We start from the raw sequence: 22,868 nt of genomic DNA on the forward strand, positions 1-22,868 counted from the left end.
TCTTTCTCTTCTCCTCCCTTCTTGGTCTCTATTTTTGCCTATCTCCCTCTGTCTTTCCCTCCCTCTTTCTCTCTGGTTCAATAAAGGACTGCATTGGGAAGTAGAGGTGATATTAAAAATGGAGATTACATTTAAAAAGAAAGAAAGAAATCAACATTTGTTAAATTGAGCAGAATTCTCACTTGAGCCCTTAGGCTGTTGGTTTTTCTGTAGGAGAAAGTGTGCCCATTTTGGACCAGGATATCTAGCCTCAGGCTGGGCATGGCATCAAGATCCAAGTTCAAATGTGGCCCAGAACATTTCTGGCTGTGAGTCCCTGGGCAAATCCCTTACCTGATGTCTGCCTCAGTTTCCTCAACTGTGAAATGGGGCTCATGACAGGCCCCTCCTCCTCAAGCTGTGGTGAGGATCCCATGAGATCCAATCTGCAAGCCCTCACACAGGACCTCAATGGTGATTATGACAATGTCTGAGACAGGCCTTGGCCACTATCTGGCCTTGGGAAGTGCTGTCTCTCTCTGAGTCTTGGATTCTTGCCCTGGAAAATGGGGGTCCCCCTTGCCAGTCTTCTGCCCACCTTTGGGCACTGGACAAGGCTGATGGGCCAGGCGAGGCTTCTGAAGAGAGGCCGACAAAGAGGAGAGCACCCTCTGCTGGGGAGGCCCCCATCTGCTAGGGGAGCCCCCCGATCTGCTGGGGAGTCCCCCATTCCAGGCTGTCCCAGCCCACAGCGTAACCCGCCCATTATCTCATGTTTTCCATGCAGATGCAGGTGAGCAAAGTAGGCCAGACAAGAATGAACACGCACCTCCAACACGGGAACTCTGGTGTTTGCCTGGCCGGGGCCTGTGAGGCTCCGAGGGGAGCTCGCTGTCCATCTGCCCAAGAGGGTAGATTCTCCTCCCTCCATCATCCCAGCTCATGGCCTTGGAAGCTGGCAGAGCTGTACCTGTGTAGGGGATGCCCCTGGCCCAGGAGGGACGGCCCCTGACTGGGGATGGTGGGCTGCTAGCCAGGCTTTGCTCCTGGCTGCCTGGGTGGCCCACTGCAGAAATGACAGGATTGGGTCACCCCAGGCCCAATTTCAATTCCCTTTTTCTGTGAACTTCTAAAAGCTGGTCCCCTTCCTTCTTGGAGAGTGGAGGATGATAGCAATGGTGCGGCCAAAAGCCTAAGGCCCCAAGAGAGAAGAGGACTGGACCCAGGCCCAGTTCCCCAGCTCGCTGAATGCCTTGGTGTAGGCCATTCTCCCCTCTGGGCCTCAGTTTACAAATGTGTAAAAGGAGGAAGTAAGACTCCTTCCAGCCCCAAATCTCATGAGTTTATGGTCTCTTCGTGTGCGCATGTGAGAACATGTCAGTGCATGGATGTGCTGTGTGTGCCCGAACTTCTCTGAACACACAGACACACTGTTCCCTGTTCCACGCGCAGGGTGCTCGTCTCCGGTCTCCAGGTCTTTGCAGTGGCTGTGCCTGTACCCGCATCGCCCTCCCTCCTGCCCGGCCTCCCTCCCAAGCTGCCTTGTGTTCACCCTGTATCCATCACATGTGCATACTGATGACTGTCCTAGAAAGGGGATGCGTCCTGGGAGTCAGGGATGGCTCTGGCACCTAGTAGGTGCTTAATACATGCTTACTTGAGTGTTTGAATTGCTGAGGTTTGAACTGACAGAGGCCTGGACAAGGTGAACAAAGGCTGCCGCTTTGGGCTGTGGGGGGTGGGAAGGAAAGTCAGGCTGCTCTGGCCTCGGGAGGCACGGGACGGACCACTGCCCCTGCTTGAATACACCTCGGCATGGGGCGCTCCCTTCCTCCCTCGGAAAGCCTCGCTGACTTTGCCCTCACAAATCCTCTCTGCCTTCCTTGCCCGACTCACGTTTCTCTGCTGGTTCTGCCTCAGTTGGTCCAGATAAACAAATGCCTCTTTGTTCGGCCTCTCCATCACTCTCATCCCTGCCCTCTCTGGGTAGGAGAGCCCCAGGCCAGGCACCCATCTCTTCCTCCCAAGGGGTCCTAAGGGAGGGGCAGGGGAGAAGAGACCCAGGTCAAAGGCCAGAGGCCCTGGGGAAGAAGAGCCACCGTCTGCCCCTGGGCTGACACTCAAGGGGAAAGCAGGGCCGCTGGGGTGATGGACGGAATCAGGACTCCTCCCCTCCCTAGACTGGGAGCAGTGGGAGGGCAAGAGCTGGGTCTGGCCCCGATCTGACCCCCTCTATCCCTGAGCTTGTGCACAATAGGCCCTTCCTTACTAAAGCTGGCAGACTAGAGTTGGCCCCCTCACCCGACTGCCGAGAGGCCCAGATATGAGGCTCCGGGTACCATGACAGCAGCCCACCGTCCCTGTAAACAAGCCCCACCCGGGTTTCCAGCAGAGCCCCCTCAGAAAAGCCATTTCCCCGGCGACCACAGATGTAACTGCAGAAACCTCAGGGCAGGAGGTTGACATTAGTTCTAGGGGAAGCGGGCATCTCCCCTTGGAAAGAGTCTGGGAGGGGCCCCAGGACTTGGGGCCCGGGCTTTGGCAACAACCAGAGACTTCCCTTTCTTGGAAGTGGGAGAGGGCAGGGTTCGGGTGAGCCCCCCCCCAAGAAGTCCAGGCAAGGGCTCGGGTCCTCTATCAGAAAGGAGGGATCCTCCATAGGGTTCCTTTCGTAGCTGCCTGGGACCGCCTCTCCTCCCTCCCTACAAGTGCCACGTTGGCATCTCTGCTTGCCCAGATGCAAAGAATGACCCCCACACACTTTCAGGAAGCTGATGCTTGGCCAACATGGACACCTATATGGGTATTTTTAAAAGACCAGTTGATTTGGGGGCAGGACAGGGAGGGGACCAGGAACAGTTCACAAAGAAAGTGGGGGTACACACCGAGGGTCAGAGAAAAGCAGAGGCAGCGGCCAGGGGGACCAGTTAGGGCAAAGTCAGGGCGGCCGGAGATTTGGGTGCCAGGAGCAGAGGGGCCCGTCGGCCAGACCATGGTGTGTCTGAAGGAGAGGAGGTTGCAAAGCTAGTGTGGAGCCAGTCTGCAGACCCTCAGACTGAATTGGGGCTTTGCATGAGATTGTGGGAGCTGGAGGGAGTTAGTGGGGCTACGGAGCAGGGGGTCCGACTTAATGGACTCTCTCTGAGAGGAGGGGCAGGATGGGCTGGATGGGGGTGGGGCTGAGGCAGGGTCCAGGAGGGCCTGGCCTAGGGGTTGCTGATGTCGGGGCTCCCCCAGGGCAGGAACACCTTCAGCTTTCCATCCCCATGGAGGCCGGTGAGCTAGACTGCTGAATGGATATGGGGCCTGGATGGTGATGGGTCGCTTCAATCATGAAGAGAAAGAGAGACGGTGAGCCCACGTCCAGAGGGGGAAGGACTGGACACGTATTCAGACCCTAACGCACTGCAGTGGAGACCTTAGGGAGGAGGCAGCACCTCTTCCAGTCCCAGCTTCCACAGCTGACCCACAGAGATAGGCATCTTCACCCACTGACCTGGCAAGACTGGTGGGCCACCACTGTGGGACTAACCAGGAAGGGCCCGCAGCCAGGGAATGGCCACGCATCCACACCTTAGTTAGAAGTATCCGGAGCGCCCTCCTCACAACGAGCCTGGGGGCTATTTCCAAGAAGGACTGTTAGACACGGGTGATCAAGTGGAGTCCCCAAGAGGGAAGGCCAGACAGCCGGATGACCATTCTCCTCCCTGTTTTCTAGCTTGGGAGGCCAGGGACGGGAGGCGTCCAGGCTCTTGTTTGGGAGAGTCAGCCCAGACGGGATATTGCCTCCCTGCAGAGAGGCCGGTCGGAGCCTCCGGCGGCTCTTACCATGAGGACGGCGGGAAGGCCTGGCGGGGCAGAGCCAGAGCCAGGGGTCAAGCTGGGGTCTGTTGTCTCCAAAGGCAGCCCTCCCGGAGCCCCACCCAGCTCCTGCCTTGCTTCCTGGAGAGCCCCAAGTCCCACAGATGCTTCTGGAGGCCTGCCACACATCTGATGCCTGGCACAGAGAACAGTCATCGGGCGAGGCTCCACCCCACCCCTTCTTTTAATTAGGCTTGATTGTGGCGGCCCTCCAAACTGCCCGCCGAGCACGAGGCTCGCCCCCACCCGGCTGGGCTGCCGAGTAAGGCCCGAGCTGGGACATGTGCTGTGGGGAGGAGGTGGCATTGAGGGCCGCTGATAAGGGGTGCCACCCGGGAGGGCTGCCAGGCTGCCCCCCCAGCTCCAAAGTGGAGAACATTCCCTTCTAATTTCTAAATCCCACAGGGCCGGCCTCAGGCAAAGTCCCCCCTGCTCCCCAGGCTTCTCGGGGCTTGTGCAGCAGCCAGCCTTCCCCAAACCTCAGCTCCGCTGCCAGGGGGAGGTATCCATTTCAGACTGCTCCCTTGTCCCCCAGAACACTGGCCGCAGCCTCTGGAGCCCCGGGTGGTCCAGCCTGCAGGCCAGGCAGAGGTCATTGGGGGGACAGGCTGGTGGGAGCCCACCAGAAACCTCCCTTCCTCCTTTTCTCCTAGGAAGGGCAGCTCATGAATCAGATGGCAAAGAGATGAGCTCAGGGTCTGGGGATGGACTGGCAGGTTCTGGGGAGCTGCAGCAAGGACTCCATTCAGGGCCGTCTTGGGCTGCTCTGTCTGGCTCCTTTCTAGGGGAGGGCAGATGCAGCTCGGGAAGGTGAGGGTGACAGATGGAGGCCTGCCATCAGGAAAGTGTTCCTAGCTTAGGGATGGGGAAACCCTGCATGTTGATCCAAAGAAATCCAGAAAATGCAGAGTTGGGAGGGTGAAAACTCCCAAGCCAAGAATGGCGGTGGGGCAGGAGAGCTCCAAGGTGGGCTAGTCTACCCCACAGACAATGAAGAGCTAAGAGAAGGCCCAGCTCCACTCTCTCCTGGTTGTCCAGAGGAGGAAACTGAGGCTCCCTGAGGAGCAGAGACTTGCCCAGGATGAACTAGGAGCTGGGGGAGATCTGGAACCTGTCCCCTAACTTCCTTGATGACGGCCCTTGTCACTGACCTCATAGGCTCCACTGTCTACCCCACCTGCATGGACAGTGGCTTTCCATGTGCTGTGCTGTGATCCTGGGACCTGGTCCGTGATCCCGAGGGTCCCTCTCAGGGCTTGGTGCAGCGATGGGCTGGAGGAAGATGGGCATCTCACTTCTTTGATCTAAACCCCAGTTTTGCTGTCTTTGACCCCAGGTGAAGGGGGAAAGCCGAAAAGAGAGGGAAGTGGGATGGTTTCAGGCCAGTCCTGACTGGGGTCTTGGGGATGGACTAGGGAGCCCCCACAGCCCACTCAAAGACCAGTTAGTCATTCCACACCCATTGGCTTCCTTACCCATGCCACCAAGTGTGGAGATGCCTGCTGCATGTGGATGGGCAGATCATCCACCAAGCCCTTCTGGAGCTCCAAGGAGTGCCCAGTGACAAACACCCCCCACTCTAATAGTCGACATGAGAGGGGAGAATGAAGATCTGGCCTGTCTTCATGCAGGACCATGCATGAGAACCAGACATGTCTTCATGTCTCCATGCCAGGCCCAGTCAAGCAGCTTCCCCCAAGGATTCTACTGAGCAAAGTGCCCAAGGGAAGGCCAGTTCTGCTCCAGGCAGGCCGGGAAGGGCCTCCACCCTCAGATTGCTGCCAAGACCCCCTGAGCATGGCAGTGACTGAGGAGCATCCTCAAGCATGTGGCCATCATAGCCCTTGTGACAGAGCCAGTCTCTACTGCCAATCATTCTATTTTGGGGACCTGAAGTTAATATGTTAGCTAGTCATCCCTTGTGGCTTGATGGCCTCTCTGGGTCTGATGGCCACTATTCATGATTTAAACTAAGTCAGTGGGGAGGACTGAGCAAAGATCAGTGAGGACCCCCTAAGGCACGACTCTGGCACTGTTCACCAACCAGCTATATCATTCAACTGCACTTAATTGCAATCATCCGGCCCAGAGCATGGGAGACTTGGTCCAATGCTTTGGAAAAATCTAGGGCTACCATCTCTGGGTAGTGTCCTCCCAATCTGTCTATTTGGTTCCCCTGGTGAAAGAGGAGCTGGGGTTACCTTGCTCTTAATGAATGGGCGCTGGCTCCCAGGGTGACTCCTGGTGTGATCGTGGCTTCCCTTTCTAAGGACCACTCTGTCCAGGCCTAATCCCCTCCATGTGCCACTGAAGATGAGGCAGACTCAGTCCTGGCAGAGGAATCACGGCAGAGAAGAAAAGGAGCTCCAAGCCCTTCCTTCCTGAAAGCCAGGTGTGATGGAAGAAAGAGGGGTGGGCTGCCACCAGGAGGAAGCAGGGACACAAGAAAGTGGAGAGCAGGGCTACTCGAGACCAAGCTCACTATGTGAGAGTTTGCCTGTTGTCCCAGATTCCAAGGAATTCTGGGAGAGTGAGGTCCTGGACCATGAAGGGATGCCAGAAGAAATTAGATGTCTAGTCAAAGATGCTATAAAGGGGCTCTTTACTCCTTTGGGTGTATGGTAGAAGGGGGAGGAAGGATCCCATCCATCTCTGACCCTCTGAGACCTAGACCAAACTGCCATTTGAAGAACCACCAAAGTATCAAGGATGAATCAAGACATGGAGGTAGACCCTTCAAGATCAGAGATCCATGGGCCATCCTCTCTGAAATGGAGGAAACTGAGGCCTGATTAGGAGAAAGTACTTGTCCAACATCACACAGATAGAAATCAGGAAGGATCCCCCCCCCCAGGGTACTATGCTGTCTTCTTGGACCTGAATTAATGAGGTCATTTCATCAGCAATAAGGGAGTGATGCTGATTCTGGCCTATTGAACCCACCAAGCTGGGGGATGGATGGCTAAACCTTGCTATGAATTAGAGAGACCTACTTTATGAGAAAGGCAGGAGCTGGGTTCTAGTCTACCCCAAACAGACTCTGGCTGAGGGAACCCAGCAAATGACTCCGTTTCTCTGAGGATGTGAAATCACCAAGAGGTGGCTCTGGTTGGGAACAGAAGGGAGACTTTTGCTGGGCAGCCTCCTTTCATTGCCTGCTCTGGGGAGCCTGGGGACAGCCTTCTGGGACAGGGCACTAAGTGGACAGTGGTATCTGGAGCAGTGGCAAAGGGTTCAGCCACCAAAAGGTTGGAAAGTGCCTGTCTCCATTGCGTGTGTCATGGATACAAAAACCTCTGAGATGATGAGGGCAAGGATTGTGGCACCCATTTTGCAGATGAGGTGACTGAGGCAATGAGAAGGGCCTGGGATGGGCCTTCTCCCAAAGGGAGCTTAAGGAAGCTCTATCATCTTTCTCCAGCCCTTGCTGGGAGCTATCCCCAGACAAGCCAGGGGACCCTGGCTTTTCCCCCAGACTTCAGGCAACCCTTTGGGGGTACCTTTACCTTTAGGGCATGTACTCCTTACAGAATATCACTGGATGCTCACTTCCCCCCCCCGGGAGGGTGGGTCTTATTATCCTCATTTTTAGATAAGGAAACTGAGGCAGAGAATGGGTGGATGACTGGTCCAGAGTGGCAGGTTCTCAAATATCTGAATCAGGATACTAAAGCAGATTTCCTGGGGCACTGCTGTATGGTCTAGATGCCTCATGAAGTCAGGGACTGTAGATTTAAACTTCCTACCCCCCCCCAATTTGTCAGAGTTTTTCATACAGGAGGTACTTGGTAAATGATTATTGAAGAAATGAATGAAATACTATGGGAAGCAAGAATTAAGGAAACACTCCCAGTGGCACTGACAGGTGCCTGGGGAAGTCTGGAACAGCTGGTGGAGGCAGACTTCAAGCCTGGGTCCCTGGGTTTGGATCCCATTGCTTCAGACATCAGAGTATTGGGGGACCGAGGACAAGCCCCATTCTGCTCATCTCTACCTCCTTGGGTTTATGAGGAAGTCCTTCCTGTGACTTCTGTCTGGTGTCACCCTTGGAATGACCATGGTCCCAGAGGACTCTGCTAATATGAATTCTCCCATGTTTAGGTTCCCTCTCTTCTTTGCCCACCAAGGCCTCTCCCCTTCCCCTAATCCATGCACCTAGGGGTGAGAGAGCATAGCTCCCACAGCTGCTCTGTTCCAGCTGAAGAGGCTTCAGGGCTCATTGTGAAATCCAGCTGCTTGGCCAGCTCTTATGGGGAGCAACCTGGTCTCCCTCCCTCCCTCCCTCTTAATGAGCTTGGGCGAGCTCCCATCCCCTGGGGAGGGGAGCAGAGCCGTAATGAGCAATTGTGGCCCTAGGAGTCAACTTTGTAATTCAAGGTGTGAAAATGATACGAGTAATTAAGACAAATTCAGTCAAGTGGGTGGGAGAAATCCTTACAGTGGGGACTTCTCTCCGGTTCCAGTCAGCCCCAGTCAACAAGCTGCTATTTAGCTTTTCAGGGCTAACACCTGGAGATCCTGAAATTCTAACATCCGGGACAAAGCCCTGGAGGCTCTGCCCTAGGTGTGGCTACTGGGGAGGTGTCTTCTTTCCCACTTTCTCCCCCACCCCCACCCAGTGCTTGCAGGGATGGTTCAGGTTCTGAATCTGAAGTTAGAGACCCTCTGTTCAAGTCCTATCACTCACTGGCTTTGTGACCTTGGGCAAGTTGCTCAACCTCTCTAGACCTCAGTCTCCATCTCTGAGGTGGGGGAGAGTAGTTTATCTCTCAGGGCTCTTCTGAAGAAATGTGGACACTTGTGGGTGCCTTCCCTCTCCCAGCCTTTGGCTAAAGCAGACTCTTCTCCAAGCAAATATACCCCAACCCTTCCTCCAAAGAACCTAGGCTCCACAACTTTGTATCTTCAGGGCCCCGCTCCCTTGGAAACTTGACTTGGAACTCATCTGCTAGACATGTTCTCAGGAGGCTTCTGAGTCAGCCCTTGATCTGAAGAGTCCTCCTTATGATTCCCTTTGACCTCCACAATTTTGCTCTGAGATCTCCAGGGACCCCACTCAGTAGCCCATTCTTCATGGGCTTCAGTTATGGAACAGCTCTGAGTGTTAGAAACATCTTCCATCTGCCAAGGGTCTCTCTCTCTCTACTCATAACCTTCATAGTTCAATTGAGACAACAGAGATGAGCCCCCCCACCCCAGTTCCCCAGAGAGGACAGAAGTACCCAATTTCTTCCTGGTAGCCACTGGAACAGCCCACTCTGGTTCCCCCTCCTACCCTTCGACAGACCCACTCAACTCTTATCCTGTGTCTAGGCCATCCCCCACATCTAGGATCTCTGGCTCCCTCATTTCTATAGACTCTTTCCTTCAAGACCCAGCTAAGGGCCTGCCTCCTCCATGAAGCCTCTCAGGATTTCCTTCCAGGAGCGTCTTTCTTTTATACTTTGGACCCTTCCAGGGCTCCTGAAGATTTCTGACTGTGGCCCATGAGAACAGTCTTTGCCCAGGCCTCAATACTCGGAACCCTCCGCATGGATCTCCCCAGATCTAAATCCTAGGCATTCTATCCTTGGCCACTAGTCTTCATGAGTCATTGCGGCCAAATCCACTCTCCCTCCCGGAGTGCCCCACCTGGGCAGGACTAGCTCCCAGGACCCCGCCACAACATGGTGGGAGCTATGGTCCAGGGGGTGCCTCCTAAATATTCACAAGCTGCTGGTGAATGAATACGAAACCATTGGGGGACTCTTTATTTCACATTTCTACCAAAAATGACAACAGGGGAGCAGAACATCCATTCGTTGCAGGGACCCCAGAACAGGCAGTTCCCCAGGGCTGCTTTTACAGAACTCAGCTGCCTAGAAGGGTCCCTAGGAGGCATGGCATCCCATGGCCTTAGCTAGCTGGGGCTGGGGCCGGGTTCTAGGGCTGGCCTGGCCTGGGGTTGGCGGGGAGGGGTGGGTTCTAGCTGAGCGGCACATGCAGACACTGGCTGTGTTTCCTTGGGCTGGGGCGTGCACAAACCTGTGACCAGGAAGAATGGCAAGACCATCTTCCACCTCATCTATGCCAAAGCTCCCCCTCTCTCCTCCTTGGCTTTGGCCAAGGCCAACAACGGGTTATCCCTTCTGAAGAGGTGACTGAGGCCATGGCCCAGAGGGGCTCAGGCCTGGGAGGGATGCTACCACCCTCTAGCACAGATCTGGGCAAATCATGCTTAGGTCAGAAATGAGTGGAGAAAGGAAAGAAAATATTGGGTCTTACAGGCAGAGGCAGGGCCCGATCGGACCAAGAAGCGACCCTCAGAACCAGTATTCGGAGACAAAGATGTGGACGTTGACCACGTTGCGGTGGGAGACCATCCCACCCACCACATGATTCATCTCCAACTTGAGCGTGACATAGAAGGGGCCCACGATGGGACGGATCTGGCGCACCACACCTGCCAAGAGACCAGGACAGCCAGGTCAGCAGAGGCCACCTGAGGACACCACCCTGGCAGAATCCTGGGGACCCATGGACAAAACAGAAAATCCTCTCTCTCCTTGGGGAGCTGACTGGCTTTCCTGCCTCCGTAAGAGGCAATTATCCTAATTGGTCATAGAGGTCTTAAAGTCTGAAGGAACTGAGTACCAATCCAACCCTTGGTTGTCTCCAGGCTGGGCACCTGATGTCTCCCAGCCCAGAGGATTGTCAGCTGCAGAGAGGATGAACTAGAAGGACTTTTCTCCTCTGGAAGACCCCTTTGCTAAAGAAATCAATCCCAGATAAAGACTTCAGTCCAGGGGGATGATTTGAGCTCAAGGTCTGGAGGTTAGATTCATTCATTCAGGAAGCTCCTGCCCCCCCCCCACACACACACCATCTCCAGACAGGGAAGGCAGTTTTCCCAAGCCCTCTGGGCTTCAGATTTTGTCCAGTTTCACTGGACTTGGCACTGAGGTCCCATCTAGCTTTCAATCTGGGGCCCAGGGATTGCCTGAACTTACACTCCATGCTTTCCAGGGCACTTTCCCAACAGCCATTCCAACCATTTGACAAGGGAGGAAACTGGGACCCCAGAAGCTGAGGGCCTGGCCCTGTCACCCCTCTGGGAGGGGTCTACAGAGCCAGTGCTGAGCCCAAGCCTTCTGCCAACTTCAGGTTTGCCCAGGGGGGGCGGAGGACCGAGGAAGCCTCTTCTTCTTGGTCTGGCTTCTCAGGCCAGTTCCAGAACCCCAGGATCTCAGAGGAGGGAAGACCAGAAACCAAAGGGAAGCTGACCCAAGGCCCCCCAAGCAGGAACAGTACCTCTCTCTGCACTACACTTGAGAGGAGGCTCTTCCTCCAGGATGGGGAGCTCATCCCCTTCTAAGGTGGGCAGCTATGGCAGAAGGAAGTCAGCTTAGACCCTAGTCTATCTTCCTAATGCCCCTTCCTTTCGCCTCTGAGAGCCCTCATCTACAAGGCTGGCCTGTGGAGAGCAGACTGGGACCCCACAGGCCCTAACCAGGCCCAGCGCCTTCCAATGGTCTTCACAGGGCGTGGCCCCTCTCCCCAGGCTCTCCATCCTTGTCTGGTCCAGGCTGCCCAAGTCCTTCCTTAAACAAGGCACCCATCGGATGGGGGTTGACCAGGACTGAAGGACCTGCCTGCTTCTGGGAAGCGGGAAGGGGCCTCAGCAGTCACTACTAGACCAGGAGGAAATGGGGGCATCTCCTCCAGTGGTCCACTCTGGGACACTGCCTTTTCTCTGGGGCTGGCCTGGGGAGCTGACTTGGCAGCGGGCCACAGGCATCTCGCTCCCCTGCTCCCCCAGTGACTGGTTGGAGAAAGCTCTTGCCTAATCCGGAGGATTTGGTGTGAAAGCCTCCCAGAGCCGATCCATCAGCACGGGCAAGACGGCTTGGCGGCTGTTTTCAGGGGGAGTTTCTGAAGCGGGAAGAGAGTGGCTCTGTAATGGAGACTAATCCTTGGCCAAACTTGTAGAGGAAGGTGGGAGGAAAGGGTCACAACGGTAGCTTTGACCCCTTTCTGGGTCTTGGTTTTCAAAAGCCAGGACTTGTCTAAGATGGGGCCCAGGAAGATGGATTGAGGTCAGTAGACTGCCGCAAGCAGGGGGACACGCAGCCGCAGGCAGAGTGCGCTGCCAGTCTAGTTGGCTGGATGCTGCCTCCCTTTCTGTGGCCCTTGATCTTTTCTCCCCTCCTAAGGGCCCAAAGGTTTGGGGGTCAGGGGTCCAGGCCACCTCTGGGGCAATCTAGAGGCCCTGAGCCAGGGTTAAAGAGCTGAGGCTGACTGGTGTCCAGGCCCAGGGTGAGGAGCCCTTCTCTACATGCCAGCCCACGTGGGAGGTTTTAGGGTCTGGGCCTCCATCCCTGGCTCTTTCCAACTGGAGCACCTCCAACTGCCCTCCTTCTCTTCCATGGCACCTGGGGGCACAAATCCTGCCTTTCTCGTCCTCCCAGGGATTCTCAGGATCCTGTGACCCCTAGGACGTAGTTCATGAAGGGGCTGGTCCAGCATGAATTGGCAGAATTTGGATTTGAACCTGGACCTGCAGCCTCCCAAACCAGGATCCTGCCAGATGCTGGTGAGAAGGGATCAACGGGGTCGTCTGGTCCCCCTCGGAATCCTCAGGGCAGCCCCACTGGTGGCACCCCGGAGTCCAAGGAGCTGCTTACTCCCTGGGCCTCTACTTCATCTTCTGGAAAACTTAAGCTTGTTCCAGTTCCAGTAACGGGGCGGGGGGGAGGCCTCTGGTGGGCAGCCTTGGAGGTCCCACCTGCAATCTGTATTTGCAGACCCCTCAGCTGAGGAAGAAATCCCCCAAGCCTGGGGTCATGGTGGGTAAGAAGCAGGGGCTAGGGTCTGGGAGCCCAAGGAGCCCCCCAGCCTGGCCCCGCTGCCCTCCTGATGCTCTCTCTGGGTCAGCCTCTCCCTTAGTGTCTCAGGGAGTCAGTCACAATCTCCAGATCCAGTCTGGAATGGGGTCCCTCCTTGTACTGAACCCTGATCTGCCTCCTTATAGTGGTCAGCTCTGGGGTCCCCAAGGAGTTCTGCCCTCTGGGGCCAAGCCAAAGTCCAGGCAGCCAGGATCCCTGGCAGAGCGGTTGAGGAGGGGGAGATTTACAGGCCAGGAGGCTGCAGATGGGGAGTCACTGGCGTTTGTGTCTGCTGAGTGGGGGAGTATTTGTCCCCTCTGATGGACTCTGTAGAAGATGGGCCCCCAGAGAAGATGGGCCAGCCACGAGGCTGGACTGAGGGTGCTGGGGGCATGGCCGGAGAAGGGGGCAGTGGCGGGTTCACAGCAAGAATCGGAGCAGCTAGAGGCTGGGGTAGGAAAGTCATTTGTGCTGGGAAATGCCCCGGCTTTAGAACTTTTTAGAATGAAGACAATTCTGCCCTCCTGATCACATCATCAGGGAAAGCCCTGGGTCTAAGGGAGGCCTGTGAGCAGGCACACGATGTGTTCTGACTTCTCTGAAACTGGCTGAGGGCAGGAAGGGGCGGCCTCAGGTTGCCCACCAATCTCTCTCTTCTGGTGCCTTTGTCCAGGCAGTTCCCCATGCCTACAGCACCATTCCTCCTCCAGTTCAAGGCTGCCTTCTCCAGAGTCTCCTGGGCTCTGGTCACTGGGCAGTCTTCAGCCCAATGACCCCAGAGGGGTCATTCAGCGGGTAGAGCACCAGCCCTAGAGTCAGGAGGATCTGAGGTCAAATCTGATCTCAGACACTTAATAATTACCTAACTGTGTGACCTTGGGCAAGTCACTTAAGTCCGACTGCCTCTTGATCCATATCTGGCCACTGGCCCAGATGGACCCAAAGGAGACTTGAGCCCCCGCAGGCTCTCCCTCCAATCCAGTGCCTTGTCATGGCAGCCCCTCCTTGACATCATGGACAAACATCCTCATCATAGCAAGGACCCCCATTTACAAGCTAGCTGCCAATGGCCAAGGCGGGAGTCCCAATTCCACTGCCCGGCCAGTCTAGCCCCGGGCCCAAGACTGAAGCCTTTTCCTGGGAAGGGCCGACCTAATGCCAGAGGACAGAAGGGAAGGTCGGGATTGGATGGTACGACGCCGCCACCTCGTGGCCGCATTCCGAGATTGCTCCAGAGGGCAATGGTGGCATTTCCTGACCTCCAAACCAAACTGTCCAAACCCTGCTATCCTCTGTTCTGAGCCCCCCTCCAGTTCTGAGCCCCCCAGCTCTGCCATCCTCTCCTCTATGCTCCCGCCCAACACTGACATTCCTTGTTCTAAGGCCTCTCACCCCTTTATCTTTCCTGTTCCAAGCCACCCCCCCCAGCTCTGCCCACCCCTCTCTTAGCAGCCCATGTTCAGAATCCTCCCAGCTCCAACATCCCAGTCTACCCTGGGAATTCTCTCCATTCTTTAGGTGTTTCCCAAACATCTCCACTCCTTTCAGTGCAGCTTACTTAGGACTGGGAGATGGAAAAAGATAGGGTTCCTGTCCCCCAGGACGGACAGTCCTACAGAAACATTAGGGCAGAAGTGCCAACTTGTAAAACCGGGAGACATCCCAGGGAGAGCCCTTGTGTCGGACCCTGAAGGGTGGGTGGCTGTGACCAGGGTCCTGGAGGGAGGCGCAACTGGCCCACAGAACTGCCTGCCCTGCCAGGCAGCCTGGTGTGGGCCAGATTATTGACAAGAGTTCACCTGGAAAACTACTCACCCACAGTCATGCCATCCAGATACCGCTTAATGATGTCAAAGGAGTCCCTGAGGTTCCCTTCCGTGATGTCAAAGAGGATGTCGGCATGGTTGGCAGGATACGCAGGTGTGACAGCCCGGAGGAAGATGATTTCTGTGGGCGAGGGCACAAGTCAGGGCAGGAGCAGAGAAGAGGGGAAGGGGAGGTAACTTTGGGGAGAACTCTGGAGGAAGACCCCGATTTTCTCTGTACAGTAAGAGGCCAGGGTCTCATTGGGGAGAGAGGGTGCAGGGGAGCAATGGGGAAGCACAGGATGGAGAAGAGTGTTGGTAATAGCTTCTGTGGGAAGTGAGATGAGAAACCAATTGGGGGGGTGGGAATAAAAGTCCTTCTTCCTGCCATGGGGACCCATCTGCAGGGGACTAACCAGGCCAGCCCATGAGAAGGAGCAGAAAAGGCTGGAGTGGGGAGGCTGAGGTTAGGCCAGGGATGGGGAGGGAGAAGGGGAAAGCCTTGGACACTGGGCAGTTGGAATGACCAATGCCAGGCCAAGATCGGGCAAGGTTGGCCAGAAAGCCCAAGCAGGGAGGATGGTTGAGGAAAGATGAGGAAAGAGTGAGGGATGGGAACGGAGAGAGGGGCAGCGTGTTCCTAGTGAAGAAGCCTGGATGGAGCTCTCAGGATGAGTTATCTGCTATGCTCAGCATTGGGCTGCAAGTGCAAAAGCAAAACTAGCCCCTGCCCTCAACTACTTCCATCCTGATGGTAGGGACAAGCCCCATCGGGGGACAGAGACCAGAGATGGCCAGTGAGCCACAGGTGGCCACAGCCCTTCCAGGAATGATGGCAGGACTTGGGTTAGGATGCCAGCAATGGAAAGAGGAAGGAGAGTGGGAAGGCAGCTAGGCAGGATGGCCAAAGAGTAAAATGAATATGGATGTGGCTGGTGTGAGAGAGGAGGTACTGGGCGGGGGGAGCATGGAGGGGCTGGGCTGGGGCAGGACTCAGGAGGGAGATCCAGCCCTTATGGACCAACCATGGAAATAAACACTTGTGAATAATAGAGGGTGAGATCCGGGTGTGACTATCCCCAAGTAGCTGAGAGAGAGTGGAGGAGGACATTCTGGGACTTTGGAGAGGTTCAGAAGAAGGAAAGAATAAATATCCATGGGGATGCCCTGGCATGAGATGTGGGGGAGAGGAACATGGTGCCCCAGGTACGGCAGCCTTTGAAGTCTCCCAACAATTATTCCCATGCTCTTTAGTGCAGCAGAACGGTCTCCCCCATCATGAAGTCTCCTGTCCAGTAGCAACACCAATCCCTTCCAGTGGTCCACAGTTCCAAGAGGCCAATCCCATGACTTACCTTCAGGACGAGTAAACTCTCGGAACGTGGGCAGTGAGATCACTGTGTGGGAGATGGTGTGGACAGGGTCCAACACACAGGTGACATCATTGGGCCGACAAGACTTGATGCAACGGACGGTATCTGTCTTCTCATGTCGGATCCTGGGGGAAACAAGAGCAGAGCATGTGTCTGGTGGGTGGACTGGACCAGGCAGGGCACGGCCAGGAGAGGGTGGGTTCTTGGGGAAAGGATCAGAGAAGGCTAGGAGTCAGCAGACCTGAGATCTTTGCAAATGGACAGTGAATTGAGCCCACAAGTGGACAGGAAGAAAGGGGTGGATGGATGGACTCGACAGGAAAAGACAAAGTTCTTTGAATGACTCCAACACTCCCCAAATCAAAGCTTTGTCGTCTCTTTAATACCAGCGTCCTACCAATGTTGGGGTAAGTCTGCATATCACAAAACCCCCCAGTCTCTGAAAAGTTCAGAGTAATCATCCCCCAGAGGGTCTGAGTAGACTGTGACAAGAAGCAAGTGGGTATCATGAAGTCAAGGCTGTCACCCAAAAGAGAGGAGCAGAAGGCTACTAGTGGAAGTCTGCTGGGTTCCCCCCTTGCCCTCATACCAGGAGAGAGTGAGAAAGGGCCCCCAAGACGACCTCGTGGTTCTTGTGGATGGAGTGAGAGCTGCACTTTCAGAGGGTCCATCCACAACTAGGGCACCAGGGATCCAGCTAAGGGTCTAGAAAAGGGGCAGCAGGATCTCAAAGATCAAAACAGGTGAGAATGTTGGGAAAGAAAAGGTCTCAAGAAGGAATTTCATGATGTCAACAGGAGCAAATCTGACAAAGAAAAGAGGCAGCCTCAGAGACGATTTCTAAAACAACATGCCTTGAACAAGAAACCAATCCACAGCATTCCCTGATGCTCATCAGGATTTCACTTCAAGATCTCCTGGGATGGAAAGCTCATTACCTCTTGAAATAGCCAATGGCATTTCTGCATCATTCTTGCTGTGAGGAAGCTGAATCTGTACCCTCCCTGTCCCCACCCCCTGAATCCTTGATCCTGTTCTGCACCCTGGGGCCAAGCAGGTGATGTCTCATCTCCTTCATGACATGGTCCTTCAAATACCTGAACACAATTCTCAGTTCCCCTCATGCAATTCTGATTGGGTGCCATCCCCAAGTGCACCTCTTCTGGCTACGGGTCCATTTCTCACTGTTCTTCTAGATAGCGGTCCCCTTTTGGACACTGTGCTTGTTAAAAAAAAAAAAGGAAGATGCCATGTTCTTGTTCAGGAATTGTACCACTTCACTGTTTGGAGAACTCCTCTGAAAACGTAATATCTCCAAGCTACATCATGTCTTGTTCTGGCTGGTGTGGATGCTAGATGGATGTGTCTGGTTTGCCCTCCATTGTCCTTACAGAATATAATCAGACACACTTGGTCTACCCCCAAAGAGTCTATCAGCCTACTTCTGCTGGCTGGCTGAAGCCTTTTCTGTTGGGGATGCCCATACTTGAAGTTTTCTTCTAGAGATTTCAATGGAATCTCTGTTGACCAGGGGAATCCAGTGAGAAGTTTGGTCCCCTTGCAGGAAGTCTACCTCCTAGATACTGTAGAGTCTGTGCATCTCAATGGGAGCTGGGAAACATTAGAATTTCTTAGCTCACAGAACCCCATGTAGAATGACCAAATGTTCACATCAGGGGGTTTCATTACTAACTAGTAGCTGGCACAGTCAGAGATTAATCAATACTTGGTTGGTTGATAGTCTGTCCAATCTTCCATAGAGTGAATGCTCTGCACTCAATGCTCTGAGTGCAAAGGGTTGGGGGGGGGGGGGTGAGGGATTCTTTAGGTTCTTTTCTTGTGCCATGGATTGTGCTCTCCCTCTGTAGTTCTTTCCATTTGCTGTATGACCCCATGCCATCTCTGCCAGTCATGCCTGTCCTACAGAACACCAGGGATGCTCCTGACAGTCATTAACAACATGTAAGCTCTGAGGGCAGGGACTATCTTTTTTATGTTTGCATTCACAACACCCAGCCCAGGGCTGGGCATAGAGTACACACAACCCTTGCTGGGTCGGACACACTCCATCTCCTGCCATTACTGGTGCGACCCCCCCCCATTCTAACTGCAGGGTAGTGACAGGGCCCACAGCACCACCAGAGGAATTATCATGGAAAAGAGGGAAAGCAGATTCCAACCCCTCCCTGTCCTGGCTGGGCCCCTTGAGCAAACTGCCAGGGGCAGCTCTAAGCTTTGTTTGCCAAAATCAGCCTTGGGGTCAAGTTTTTCCCCAAAAGGTCTACAGGTCTGGGCCAAGAAAACTGTACAGAACCAGTGAATGACAGAAAGGTTCTGTTTGCTAGGAGCAGACTGTCTCTCATCAGCAGCAATTGCTTTTGTAAAGTGTTGGGACAAGAAATGGCAGAAGATGACCTGGACCAGACCTAGACCAAGAGTGAGCCCTGAGAGCAGGTGACAGAGGCTGGCTGTCCAGGTGTGGCCTAGTCCTGGTGGGAACCTCTGGAGAACACCTCCCATTGGACTCAAGAGCATCACTAAAGACCCACCCGGTTACTCTCCCACTTGTTCTCTCTGCATGAATGGAGGAAGGCCTCAGGGACCATCACCAGTCTCTCCCACCTTCCCATTAACTGAAACAAGCAGAGAAAGGTAGATTCCATTGGGCCATTAATGATGAGAGAAAAGCAAACTGTGACTCTGACATGAATTGGCCTTGGGAGACAGAGTTTTCTCTTCTGAAAGTTCTATTTCCCAATGAAATCACAGGTCTGAGCTCCAGCTCCTTCAGCCTTCACCTGAGGACACATTGCTTTGAGGTCAGACTTTCTCTCTACAATGAAGCCCAGAATTGAGGCTGAGACTGACCAAAAGGTGCATCATTAAGCACGGTGAAACAAAGTGAGGGTGGGATTGCTGCTGCCCAGGGCTGTCAGAACCATCTTATCCAGGGCCTGGGAAGGTTAGCCTAGTTTGGAGGATGCTCCTGAGTGGACATCTAGCATAATCAAGGTCCTTTTACAGATGCTCTGGGACAGGGCCAGCCTGGAGGCCCTCCCAGAGCATCTGCAGGGGTTTGAGGCTGAGCTAAACTACAGTGTATGCAGAATGCTTCCCAAGTCTTTGAGGGCCACATTAATGGGAGCTGTCATCCCCGACATCATTACCATCATTCCCCAGGCAGGATGCTCAGCATATAGTAGGTACTGGTCACAAACATGAGATGAATGTCCCCATTATCTCCTGCCGAGAGCAGCCCTGGTGTGGAACAATATCAGAGGGAGGAGATGTTGTTTCCTAGAGATGATGTCTCTGGCCCTCTTTGTTCCACTTCAGCACAGCCCTAGTCAGTCTGAGGAGCAATTCAAACCAGGTTTTTCTTAACACACCTACTGTGTGCCAGGCCCTGGTGATGCAGAGGGATGAATGAAGCAATCTGTGCCCCTGGAGGAGTTGTCATTCTACTGAGAACACTCTAATACATCACGTCCTTAGTCCAAGAGGGGGGTGGGATTGGGGATGCCCTAACCCTTTCACTTGGGGAACAGGCCAGGCCAGCTAGTGCCATTCTCCCATTCAAAGCATCTTTTTTTAAATTTTTTTTTAGATTTTTGCAAGGCAATGGAGTTAAGTGACTTGCCCAAGGCCACACAGCTAGGTCATTATTAAGTGCCTGAGGCTGCATTTGAACCCAGGTACTCCTGACTCCAGGGCCAGTGCTCTATCCACTGCTCCACCTAGTCGCCCCTCAAATCATCTTTTTTTTTTTAAAAGAGAAGGTGAGGAAACAAAAGTCCAGCCCAACATGATCCTCATGAAAAGGCAGAAATTTACTGAGTGGCCCTAAGAAGTCTCCAAGAATAAACACAGACCTCTGACCTATAGGAAGCATCCACACTGACCTTGGATGAAGGCTGGATCATGCCAGGAGCAAAACAAAGATTTCCTAATGGCTTAGAAAAGGAGACCATCTATCAGGACCCATCCTCCAAACACCAGAGCAGACAGATGCCAATGACAAGACAGGTCCCTTCCACTTTAAGACTTAATCTCCCATTTTCTTTCTAGACCATTTCTTCACATGACATGAAAGTGAAATGAGGAGGAGGCCTCTGGAGCTGTGCCCAGGTTTAAAATACTGTGGCTTTATTAGAAAACAACAGCAGATTCTAAGCTCAGGAAAAATTCCCTAGGAAACACCAATCCTTCCATTATGAAGCCCACCCTGGTGCCTCCGCTGTCTGATTTGTCTGATCTGAGGGGCCGGGGCCTGCACTCGAGGTAATCATCCAGGTGGCACTGATTACAATGCACCCTCCTGTAGCTCCCTAAGGTTTACCCACCCAACCCCTGGGTCCTTCCAACGAGACTGGGAGGTAGAGTCCAGAGTGATGCCCATTTTCCAACTGAGGAAACTAAGGCTCCCGGGATTCGGGAATGCCAGGGTCCCCCGACCCTGGGGGAGGAGGTGCCCCCGGCCGGGGCAGATGCTAAGGATCCCGGCCCAGCTGCACCTGCCTGAGGGAGGCGAGGCGTCTCTGTACGGCGGCCCCTCGGGACTGTCCTCGGGGAAGGCGCTGCCTGTGCCAGAGCGCACAGAGAAGAGCAAGGAAAGAAGGCAAAGGAGTGCTCTTCCTCGGGGGCGGGGCTTGGGGGGCCGGGACCCTCACGGGGGTTTTGGGGGAGACAGGACCCTCACGGAGGGCTTGGGGTGTCCGGGGCCCTCACGGGGGGCCCGGGGGGCCGGCCGTGACGCAGAGGGGGCGCGCGGTGCGCACGTCGGGGAGCAGGTCCCGCGGGCCCGGGAGCGCCCGCAGCAGCGCCAGGTGCGGGGCCGGTGCAGCACCGCGCTGTCCCGCCGCCGGTGCTGAAGCGCAGCCGGGCCCGGGGCGCCGCGCTGGAGGGGCCCCGGCCCCGCGGCGGGCAGAGACGCGGCGGTGGACTGTCCGCGGGGGCAGCCCCGGGCACTGCCCGCTCGCTTACGGGGCCAGCGCTGGCAGCGGCTGCAGGACAAGGAGGGGAGAAAGGGAGACCCAGGCTAGCGCGGGGGAGAGGGGCGCGCAGCCCCGAGAGCCGCCGAAGGACAGAGGGGGCCTGGCGGGGAGGGGGGCTGGCGGGGGGACTGCCTCACCCGCCCCACACCAGGCACCACAGGGAGCCAGACAAGCCCGAGTTTCCCAACGAATAGTATTTGGTCATTAAAAGATATGACAATGATGAGGAAAAATATGAGACTGGGGCCATCCGAAGGCCCTTCCAGAAAGCCAGCCGGGCCCCTGGGTGCCCCTCAGAACCTGCTGCACTGCCCAGGCAAGCCACGGAGGGCCGCCACAAGGAATGGCAGAGCGGGGAGGGGCCGGAGATCCTCTGCTGCCTTAAAGGGACTCGAGAGATCGCACATGTCCACATGCCCCTTACTTTACACTTTCTTAAGGTTCCACGACCAATGAATAGCAAAGTCAGAACTAGAACCCATCCGGAGAGGCGCTAGGACTTCGGGGTTGGGGGGGGGGGGGGGAGGCAGCCCTTGTTGCCTGAGCCAAGAAAGGTTGGGCCGGTTTACAAAAGAGTTGCAAAGACTGAGTTCCCCAAGGGTGCTGTCTGCAAGGGACGAAGGAGAGAGGGGGAAGCAATAGGTCTGATGCTGTCCTGGAACCCGGGATCCTAGTGGACCCCAGAGAGCACCTGCCACCATTGTAGACTAGCCCCGCAATACCTCATTTAATAACCAGGGTCTTCTTCAGGGCACATCCTCTGGGGCTGAGAGAGAGAGAGAGAGAGAGAGAGAGAGAGAGAGAGAGAGAGAGAGAGAGAGCCCTCCTCTCAGAAAGGAAAAAGGAAAATGGAAAGAAAAAGGGGGGAAGGACAGGGACCAGATGCTCCACTCAGCAGATGTCATTGGTCCCAGACTGAACCCCACACCTTCCACTGAACATTTATTAAAGACCTACTGTAGACAGACAGACACTGTGGAGGCCACAGAATAAAAAGTCACTGGTTCCTCTGACTCCAAGATGCTTAAAGTCCAGCCAGGAAGACACAAACAACCATTGTAATCGGGTCCAAGACACCTCGAGTGAACATTTTCCACAATAATCCTGTGATAGGAGGGGGCAAGGAGTATTGTATCCATTTTACAAATAAGGAAATTGAGGCTCTGAAGGGACTTGCCCAAAGTCACAAATAAGAATCAAAGTGAGATTCAAATTTAGGTTTGATTTTAAAGACAGGACTTTTTCATGTGTCTCATGGGACTTCTCCGTGAAAAAGCTTTCCCAAGACTTTCCCAGGCCCTATGCAGTAAGGCTATGCCCGCCCTGGGGAGCTGACATTCTCAGAGTAGGTGACACCCAGAAGCAGCAAGGATGGCAGACCGACTTCTATTGGGGAAGTGGGACCCCTGAAGCCATCCCTGATGTTCCAGGTGCAGAAGCATGGCTGGAAGGGAGAATATGCCAGAGACTCTCATGAAGGAAAAACTGTCAGGACCTGGTGATGGATGGGATGTGGGAAGCAACTGACCAATGGAGAAGGGACAGAGGTGTCCAGACCCCAGAGTCACAGCATGAGGGAAAGGAAGTAATGACTTTGGTCCTGGATGTGCAGAGTTCAAGGGACTGTTAGGGGTGGGAGAAGCTCCTGGTGGTTAAGGGAGATAGGTCAGGAGCAGGGGAATTAATTATGTTTGTCCTTCATTCTTGGAGAAGATCATGACATCAGGTAGCTGATGCCATGACAAGCACATGATTTGGATTTGGGTGAACTGGGGCTGCATCACCAATGTTCCTTTCTCCTCCAGAGTCATCTGGGCCCGATGGCCAGACATGAATCAGGATGACTGGAGATGGCCCTGGATGCGAAGCAATCAGGATTAAATGACTTGCCCACGGTCACACAGCTAGTAAGAGCCAAGTATCAGACTGCATTTGAACTCCCATCCTCCTGAATTCAAAGGCAGTACTCTATCCACCACACCACCTAGCTGC

At 54.7% G+C, this 22,868-nt stretch overlaps 1 protein-coding gene across 1 annotated transcript in view; it reads right to left on the reverse strand.

The window, feature by feature from the left end:
- Positions 1-9,563: 9,563 nt before the first annotated feature.
- The window catches only part of FBLN1 (fibulin 1), a 57,907-nt gene continuing 44,602 nt past the window's right edge, over positions 9,564-22,868 (reverse strand). Inside the window, exons 15-17 of the mRNA XM_074227290.1 lie at positions 15,865-16,007; positions 14,520-14,651; positions 9,564-10,282 (exon numbers count right to left, since the gene is read on the reverse strand). Coding sequence (XP_074083391.1) covers positions 10,143-10,282; positions 14,520-14,651; positions 15,865-16,007 — 415 coding nt within the window. The 3' untranslated portion in view covers positions 9,564-10,142. The remainder of the gene's footprint in view (positions 10,283-14,519; positions 14,652-15,864; positions 16,008-22,868) is intronic.

This window comes from Macrotis lagotis, chromosome 2 (assembly GCF_037893015.1).
Source record: "Macrotis lagotis isolate mMagLag1 chromosome 2, bilby.v1.9.chrom.fasta, whole genome shotgun sequence".
NCBI classification, from domain to species: Eukaryota; Metazoa; Chordata; class Mammalia; order Peramelemorphia; family Peramelidae; genus Macrotis; species Macrotis lagotis.